The 10131-nt window shown below is 30.6% G+C and overlaps 1 protein-coding gene across 1 annotated transcript; it reads left to right on the top strand.

The window, feature by feature from the left end:
- Nucleotides 1–6447: 6447 nt before the first annotated feature.
- LOC149558403 (putative E3 ubiquitin-protein ligase XBOS36) lies at nt 6448–7749 on the top strand. Its single transcript, XM_089832644.1, has one exon. It carries the CDS (start codon nt 6977–6979, stop codon nt 7487–7489), a length of 513 nt encoding a protein of 170 aa, XP_089688770.1. The 5' UTR covers nt 6448–6976; the 3' UTR covers nt 7490–7749.
- The last annotated feature ends 2382 nt before the right edge of the window (nt 7750–10131 follow it).

Here is a 10131-nt window from a genome sequence, read left to right on the forward strand (position 1 = left end):
AGTTAAAGGATTGCAATCACTTTGTTAGGAGTGAGCCTTGTTAAAGGACTTTAGATCATTCACTTAGAAGGTCACCTAGTTAAAGGTTTTACAAATGACTGTTAGATCAACATTAATCCAAAGGATTTACCCTAGATTGATGTAATGATTAGAAAGTAACAGTAAGGCTTGATCTAATAACAACTTACAACTCCATTTGCATATTATAGATCTTTGTTTTAGTCCTCCATTCTACTTGGATTTTACATATTTCAGCTCTAATAGCTTGTTCACCCTTCAAGCATCCATACCATTAAATCTTCTTGTTTTTCTTGCCAATGCAGTCTCTTCTCTTAGGTCACTAAATGATGCAATGCCCTAGACTCCTTGTCTTCCTTAGGTTCTCGCACATGACGACCCTTACTTTTGACCAGTCATCTCTATAAATAGAGAATTAAGATCTTTTTTCATTCATCCTCCATCATCCATTTTATAGTTAGGTTAGATTAGGTAGGATTCAATGAATTTACCACTCATTTCATTTCATTACCTTTTAAAAGCTTCTCCTTCAATCTTCTTTGAATTCGCTTCAAAATAATTCATCTTAAATTTTGTACCACTAGCTCATCAAGCTTATCTTCCACATGGTTCACACAATCCAAGAAATCAAACTTGTTGACTTGGATTCATCAAATTCTCAGTCTTTCTCATAATACTAACACTTAGCATTAATTGGCTTCTGATGCTTGGCACATACTGCATTGCTCGACATCCACTATCAAAACACTCAGCATGAACTAAAGTTTACTAGTCCTCAGCATCAACTAAACTTTACTCCGCTTACACTGTTTCACTGAACTTACATAGAAAATTGACTTTTCTCAGCTCCAACTAATTTTTTTTTTGGCTTGCACTAACCTTTTTTGACACCTACTATGCAGAATTTTAAGCTTGGTAGACAAACTTCGTTTAACTTGTTCTTATGAACTTAATCAATGTAACTATCCTTTGCAACCTTAAGTAGATTATCAATGCACTATAATATCATTGTCTTAATTTATCCTTGTACTCCTTTTTCATATCATAACTCAACCTTTCCTCTAGGTGCTATTGTTACCTCATTTGGTCAAATCCTCTTCATCAATCAAACAAATGATAGTACTTAAATCATATAAGCAATTATCTTACCAATAAGTGGCAAGTTTTACATCAATGACAAAACAATGATTGAAACACAGTTATAATTTTTGTATCAATCTATTTTCAATAAATTTAATATTATAGTTTAGCACTTAGAATAAGTGTTTAACAATCAGGATTAAAATTAGGGTTTACATTTTAGGATCATGCACTACCTTTAAGGATCACAATTTTAATTATGGTTAAGATTGGGATAATTTAGTGTTTAGTAATTTAGATTTTAGCATTTAGGTCAATTATTGAGCAATTAGGGTCTACCATTTAGAATCATGGTTTCGCATTTAGAATTAGGGCTAGGGTAAAGATTATGGTATGGGTTTACATCATTAAATTAGAAATATGATTAGGATTATGGTATGCATTTTCTAAGAAATTTAATATGAGTGTTTAACATTTATATTTCAATGTTTAGGATTATGCTTTAAAGCATTTACAATTAAAGTTCAATATTAAAATAATTAGGATTTAACATAAATAAGATTGTGGTTTGGATTAGGATTTAGGGTTATCCATTTAGAATTAGTGTAGAGTAATTGGGGCACAAAATATAAGATTTAGGATTATGGAGCCTACAATTCAAGGTTTATCATTTAAGATTGGGCATTAGAATTTAGAGTTATGGTTTAGGTTTAGATTTAGGATTGATGGATAATAATTTAAGATTGTAATTTAGCACTTAGAATTAGTGTTTAAACATTAGGATTAGAATTAGGGGTTACATTTTAGGATCATGTGTTAGGTTTAAGGATTATGATTTTTAATTATGGTTAGGATTAAGATTACTTTCCATTAATGGTTACTATTATGGTTACTTGGCTAGGGATCAAGTGTTAGGTTTAAGATTTGAAATTACAATTAGAAATAGGGTTTACCATTTAGGAATAAGTTTATCATTTAAGAAATGGGTTAGGATACTTGTATTAGGATTTCAAATTAATGACTAGGGTTAGGTTTCTCATTTTTTATTATATATTGGTTAAAATAAACTAATTAGTGTTAGGGTTAGGCTTAGAATTATGGTGAGAGTGAGATTTTACATCAAGGTTAATACTATGTTTAGGGTTAGTGTGTAGTTTTATAAAAAAAAGATATGGTCATTAAATTATTGAAAATCTTGTTGTAAAATTTATCTAACTAAATAATGAAATGATAAATGGACATGATGACACATAATTTGGAGTATGGGATTTAAAATTATATTTCATTTGGAAGGGAAACATTACTTATTGAAAATCACAAATAGAATTTAAGAGATTCTATGTTTATGTCATAATTAGGGCTAAGGTTGGGTTAAGGATTTGGTTACATAATTGTTTAGGATTAGAGTTTTAGTTAATGTTAGAATTAAAGAGTTGGGCTTACTATTAGAGTTGCATGAATCTAGGGTTTAGAGATAAAATCATGGTTTTAAGGTAAGGGAGCACATTAATACTTAGTTTAATGTTTAGGGTTTAGATTAAATTATTATAAAGTTATGGTTAGGTTGAGGTTAGACTTAAGAATATAGTTTACTTTTTAATTTTTTGGTTATATGATTTACAAACTAATTTACAATTAATTACTATTTAGTTGAAATAAATCTAAAACATCAATGTAATTACATGTTTAAACAATCTAATTTACAACTATCTAATCATTCATCACTAAAACTTTTATTAAATACATCAAAATATCTATAATAATAGTTTTTAAATGAACATCTATAAAACAAAAATTAAGATGAAAAAATACAAAACTATTTAAATTAACAAATAAAATAATCTAAATAGAAAACTATTAATGAAAATTTATAATTTTACATATTAAAAACTATTAAACTTGAAAAAATAGAAATATGTTGACAGAATTATAAAGTGTAAAATTGAAAACAATGAAATAAAATACTTGAAAGAAAAGTATAATACCTGGTACACTGGAAAACAGTAGTTGGGAGTCAGTAGAAATCCAAAAATGGGCTCTTATTTCTAAGCTTAAATCGAGCTCTCGTTTCTGATGCAAGTGAAAATGGATGAAAACCCCATTAAAAGTGGGTTTTATAGTTTTCAAAAATCAGGCACCTGATTAGTTTAAAATTGGGCACCTGATTCTTTAATATGGATTGGGCATCCGTAGCATAATGGGTACCCCATTTTAAAAAAATTAGGTACCTATTTTGGAAGAGGTTCATTCTATGGAATTGATTTTCACATAATTGCAATCCAACTTTGTGCATTCACCCAAAAGTTACTGATTAACTTGAACAAATGTTCGTTTTTGAAAAAAAGCTAGTATATCTTGGCTTTGTGATTTCAGTTGAAGGTTTGAAGATGGATCTTGAGAAGGTAAAAGCTATATTGGAATGGCCTATACCTGAGTCTATTGGAGAAGTTAGATCATTTCATGGGTTGGCAAGTTTTTACAAAAAGTTTATCAGAAATTCTAGTTCAATATGTAATGTTATGACAAAGACTATGAGAGAAGATATAAAAGGATTTCAAGTGGACACAAGGAGAAAATAAGAGTTTTGAAACATTAAAACCAAAGGTTGCAAAGTTACCTACACTTGCTTTTCCAATTTATGTAGGGTTGTAAAATGGAAGCAATCCACCCTACACATAAATAAAAGGGAAAGACCAAGATCCACTCCTTTGATTAAGTTTGATTTATGCATAAGTGAGTATTGATGCAAAACCTAATGCAGAAGGAGTGAATAATTTGGATTTATTTCCTTCTCACCTCCACCTTAAGAGGGTTTTAGTAAGAAGATAGATAATGTAATGCTAACATTTAAAGTATTGATGAGATGATAAAGTATATTGAAGTGGAAAAGGGGAAAATGGTATACCTTGTGAAATACAGACATAAAACCAGACTATCAAATGATCTCCAAAAGAGTTGAATCTCGTAATCTAGGCCAAAAATTGTGAGATGGACAAGACACATAAATCATGCGACAGTCTGCCAAGGCCGAGCTGAATGATCAAGGGTCACCTGGTCAATGTTACATGCTAAAGGTGACATGATTGACCTTGGATGAGTGCAACATTGTTTCTATTTTTGCAATTCAGAAGAAAGATGGAAAGGGTGTATGAATCCGTAACTGTTCACTAATTCCACATCTGAAACTTGCAAACAAAAGGGATTTTTTGTTGTTGGTGGGGGGTTTTCCTTGGTCATTTAACCTCAATTTAGGTATTAACCTTGAATTTAAATAAAGATATAATGCCAGTGAGTAGTAGTGATAGATCTAACATAAGCAATGTAAACCTATGAATATGCTCTTGAACTTAGAATGTAATAGATGCAATAGCCTTGACTCAACTTTAAAAACCCAAGAAAAGAAATTAAAGTGAAACCGAAACCTCCATGTATGAATGTGCTTGAGATCTTCCTTATGAATGAATGTAGATGAATGTAGATCTCAAAATGATGAAGGTAGAAGATGCAACAAAGGATCAAGTGAAATGTATGAAGGGAGATCTTGAATGTTGAAAGTGATAGATCTTACATAAACTCCTTCAACAGCTTGAATGCATGAATCCTTGATCTTCAATGGAAAGATAGCTTGAATGCCTTGAATATTGGAGGAATGCTTGAGAACTTGAGAGCTTGAGCCCAAGTGCTTGAACATGAACTTGATGGATCATTGATGAGAAATGGAGCAAATGGTGGGGTTTATAAATGGCTCAGAATTGACAATTAACACCCTGATGTTACCTAAGCACAAGATCTAAGTAGTGGACCCAAAAGAGGATCCAACCAAAGACGCACTGCATTCCTGGCTAGCCAAGGATGCACTGTGTCTCTAGCAACTAGGGGCAGAAACTTTCAAGAGACCTTCAAGGTCCCAAATCAAGTTCTGGATCCCATAAATTAGGTATAGAGCTCAAGAAAAGATTGTTTCTATGTGGAGTGCAGATTATGGGTAATTAAATGAGGGAAGGGAGGACCTAGATGGATAGATCTTACCTCAAGCTTTACTCCATGAAAATAAGAGCCCTTAAGAGAATCTATTTTATTTTACCCCAATTCAACCTATGAGGAAGGACAAAAAAGGGAAGAAATGAAGAAAGATGCAAATGAATGATGACCTTGCCTTAAATGGGTGCTAAATCATCATTAAATTGAGGTGTTTCCGATTTAAGACAGTACACCAACTGACTTCTCCATTGTAGCCTAGTAATCTTTAATTGTGATTTTAAGCACCACACTTTTATAAATATAGAGTCAATATATATCATCCCTTTAGTATAGCACACAACACCGTCTTTGTCAATCTTAATATATTATTTTATTATCAAGGGGCTTTATTCAAATTTTATTCAAGTATATGACAATTACTTTGATGAATATTCTTGTATAGATAGTTTGAACTCTTCATTTTTATTGTTTTCAGCACAACTTGGGTAGCTAGGTGTTAATATCTTGCAAATGTTCATTATTAATTTTAAATGTATTTTTCGTTTTATTTTTATATCTATGAATACATCAAATTCTTACAGCCCATTTTTTTAAAACATGTCAAATATCAATTTATTATTTATTTTCTCCTCCACTGTCTCTAATTTAGAGTATTGCAATTAAATTTTAAAAAAATGATACAATTAAAAGACAATATAATATGAAGTATTGTAATTTAATTGATTTGAAATTGTAAATCAATTGATTTACAAAGTATGGGTAGATAAAATAAAACAATAATATGAAGACAATTCTCATTTACAATTCAACTACATTATCTATGATGGACCATCCCTTTGTATAAATTTATTGATCCAAAATTATTATGAATCCTTTTACAACTAATTTTATCATTTCAAAATTTTTCTTCGCCCCAACATTACAAAACTATTCTCCCACCTTAGAATGGGTGGCTAGAGTACATCCCCTTTATCTACCTACAAAACAATATATTGGAAAACTAATCTTTTGTATATTGAGTCCTTAACATTAAACTAATAATATGTCCTAAATTTTCAAAATCAAAATGTCAAATTATATTTAGAAAAAAAATCACTTTACATATTTTTAACAAATATAATTCTTTAACACAATGGTAATTTGTGAGGCGAATATGTTTGAGTGTAACACATCAAAATAATTAATTATAAAAAATTAAAATAATTAATTATAAACAATAAAAAAACAACTAGTCTAGGCCATTTACCGATAATAAAAAAACAAATAATATTAAATTTGAATACTTTTTAGTAATTATAAAGACAAAAAAACAGAACATGATCATAATTTTACATAGAGTCTGAGAATATGTAAAAGAAGAAAAATAAGGAATACTGAAGTGATGGTTAACGAAAACGGCATTGGAAACTGCAGCTCTTTATATATTCTCCCATTGGCAAGGCAAACGGAGTACAGAGACTTGTAAGAAAGAAATTCTTCCAGACCAGAAGAATTTGGCTTTAACTTAAAGATATCCTCCTGTTTGGGAAAATAAATAAATAAAGAAATTCGTCCAACGGGATTTCGCTTTTACGGACTCCATGGAAAACATGTCCGTCCTAATCTTGTAATTTTATGGAGTCGCTGGCTTCAGTGAGAGATTGATCAGTAAAAAAATGAAATTCTTCCAGAGAAGAACAAAGTGAAAGGGACTCAAAAAATGAAATTCTTCCGGAGAAGAACAAAGTGAAGGGGATTTAGCTTTTGCGGACGGTGTGGAACACACTGCAATAAGGCTTTAGAATCAAGCTTCAGGATAGGACTTTATTTAAAGCCACAGAGCATAAAGAGCGATTCAGTGAGAGACTGATCAGTTTATGAGTAAAGAAGCAAGATTGAAAATAAATCCTTGAGAAAGATGTATGCTGAGGTTTTCATTGCTGCCAAAAATGGCGATCTTGATGCAATTAAGAAATTGCACGGCCAAAACCCTAGGCATTTGAGGGGAATTACCTTTGAAGGCAATACTGTTCTTCATATCGCTGCAAAGGAAGGGCATTTGGAGCTGCTTCAATGGATTCTTCAAACTGTGAAAGGCTGTTGTATGTCTGGATGGCTCAATGCCGATCGCAATACGCCGCTGCACGAAGCTGCTAAGCGAGGAATTGCAGAGATAATTACTGCTCTTCTCCGCTACAACAGGTACCCAGCCGCCAAGCGCAATCAGTTTGGAGAGTCGGCATTGCTAATAGCTTCAGAGCACGGTCACATGGAAGCAGTTAGGGTTTTGGTGGAGGCCACGCCCTTGTATCTCATCATCTGGCCCAGGAATGACCACCAAACTTGCCTTCACGTTGCTGCTTACGGAGGCCATTTTGGTAAAGCAATTTTGCTTCATGAATTTGAATTTACTTTTTATTGCAATGGTTAGGACACTTCTTTTCTTCTTCCTTTTGTTTTTTAGGGTAAGTAGTGAATTTGTAGTCGCTAGGTGGTGTTGAGTTATTGACTATTGACTTGTGTTCAGGAGTTTTTGATTGATAGGTGATTTCTTTTGAAGGTCTAGGTGTAGTGTGAGCATCTAGATGCAAAGAGTGCTCTATTTATTTGTGTAAAAGATGAATTCAATGTAGAAACTACACATTGAATTATCATAGCAATAATATAATTTGTTTTTCTTATTTTTTATTATTTTAAGGGAGTAATCGGTAGTTCAACAATATAAAGTCAATTTTTGGAGGTAATTTTTAAGAGATCTATAGTTTCACTTTTTTAAAATTACAATAACAGAGTAATTGGTAATTCAACAATATGGAGTCAATTTTAGGAGGCAATTTTTACTAGATATATAATTTCAAATTTGATATTAATGTGATATAGAGGTTGTAAAGTTGATAATCAAGAGGAAAAGCTTTTTCAATATAGTGCATTTCATGATGCTTATGAGTGATTTTTATGGTGCCACTCCTTTACATTGTGCCATACATGGAGGAGATTCAAAAATTGTTACTGAAATCATAAATGTTCCATTGATTCCATGGTATATATTTTGTTTTGACAAGAATCTAATGACAAAGAAGGATAATTTTGGAAGGTGTGCACTGCATATAGCAGCAATCAAGGGTTGTTGGGACATAATTGATATATTCATTTCAAGAATGCCAGATTGTGTTGAAATTCGTAGCAATGACCTTAAAACTACTCTAGACTTTGCTGTGGAAAACAATCAATTTGAGGTGGTGCAAAAACTACTCTTTCACTATAAGCCTGGAGATGTTGCAAAATTGGTGAGTTGTGATAGAGATATTTCTGGAAACACGACACTGCACCTAGCCACCATTTATCAAGTGGACCCTCAGGTTAGTCTTATCTAATTACTCTCTCCTACTTTTTTATCTTGTCTACTCGCATTGATCATAATTGAAAATTGTTTTAGAAATGTGAGTTACAATATTATCAAATTGAAAATTTGTTGCAAGATCATATAGATGAGTTGTGTATAATATATGTCTATAAAAACTAATTTTATTAAATATTTGGTAATAGTCATGTTAGTTTAATATATAGGGATGAAAATGTGAGTTGTATAATACATGTCTATAAACGTTAATATTATTTTGAAATATTTGACAATTTTCATATTAGTTTAATATATAGGGATGAAAAAAAATGAATATGTATTTTAAGTTATAATAATAATAAATTATATATCTTCTACCAATTTGAATATTGGTTTTCTATGTTTTCTAGAAGAATGATATAATAACTATGTTGAATGAGATACATAATGTTCTATGAATTATAAATACATAGGAAGTATATCTTTTGCTAGATCTTTTGTTATTCATAAAGCCAATATCTAGTATAAAGTAATTTCAATGCAGTAATTAGCTGATAGACTTTATATTATGAACATAACGTTGCACAATTGTCACGTAAACCTTCACATTTCAAAACTAGCTTAGCTTCTCATATACCATTTTTAAATCAACTTTTTGATGTTGAAAAATAATGAAAAACTCTTTTCAAGTAAGATTGAAATAATTTTGAAGTAATGTAAAAAAATTAACACGTATATAATTAAATATTGTTAAAAAGAAAAGTAATGAACATAAAGAAAAAAATGATATTTTTTTAAGAATATCTTTTCTATTATTGTCTTTTTTATGTTTGAAAAAGGGTAAAGAAAAAATGATTTTTTAAAAAAAATTATGAAGTTTAAAATTTTAATTTATTATTATCTACATATTTTATAAAATTTCTAATACTAAGAAAATATATGAGAATTAAATTATTTTATTAATATTTTGATTATTATTGAATAAATAATTTTTTGTCTTTTTATTTTCTTTAAGAGACCAAAAAGGAAAAGGAGACACACTTTATAATAATTATGTGTTGTATGATCCTCATCAAGCAATCTATTGATACATAGTGGAATATAGAAACCTAGCACTCGATGTTACAAGTATCTCCTTAAAAATCTACTATATATGTATACATGTATATGTAGATATGTGTACGTGTGTGTATACATACATATATATCGTGTGTGTGTGTGTGTGTGTGTGTGTGTGTGTGTGTGTGTCACGCGCGCGCGCGCGCGCGCACCCACACATGTATGTATATGTATATATGTGTGTGTTTGTATATACATACATACATACATATGTATATATGTGTGTGTTTGTATATACATACATACATACATATGTTTATGTGTGTGTGTGTGTAGATATATATGTATATATGTATATATGTGTGTGTATGTATATGTATACATGTGTACACACACACACACACACATAATTAATTGTGTAATATGAAAATCATGTTTAAAATCTACCCTTGAGTTCTAGAGAAATAATTTTCTATGAGCTTATTCTTGAATTTCCTCTAAGTGGCAATGCTAGTGTAATCAAATTTATAGATTCTAAAGTTGTTGGTAGCTAAAAGTTGTAAAATTAGAAGTGAGCATTCATTAACAACTTGAGATTTTATGTGCCATTTATCATAAAAGGATATATTATTGACTTCAACAATCTAGTAGATAAGAATCACTTTCAAGATTTG

Source organism: Cupressus sempervirens, chromosome 5 (assembly GCF_028749045.1).
Source record: "Cupressus sempervirens isolate cs-2001-9-10 chromosome 5, ASM2874904v1, whole genome shotgun sequence".
NCBI lineage: Eukaryota > Viridiplantae > Streptophyta > Pinopsida > Cupressales > Cupressaceae > Cupressus > Cupressus sempervirens.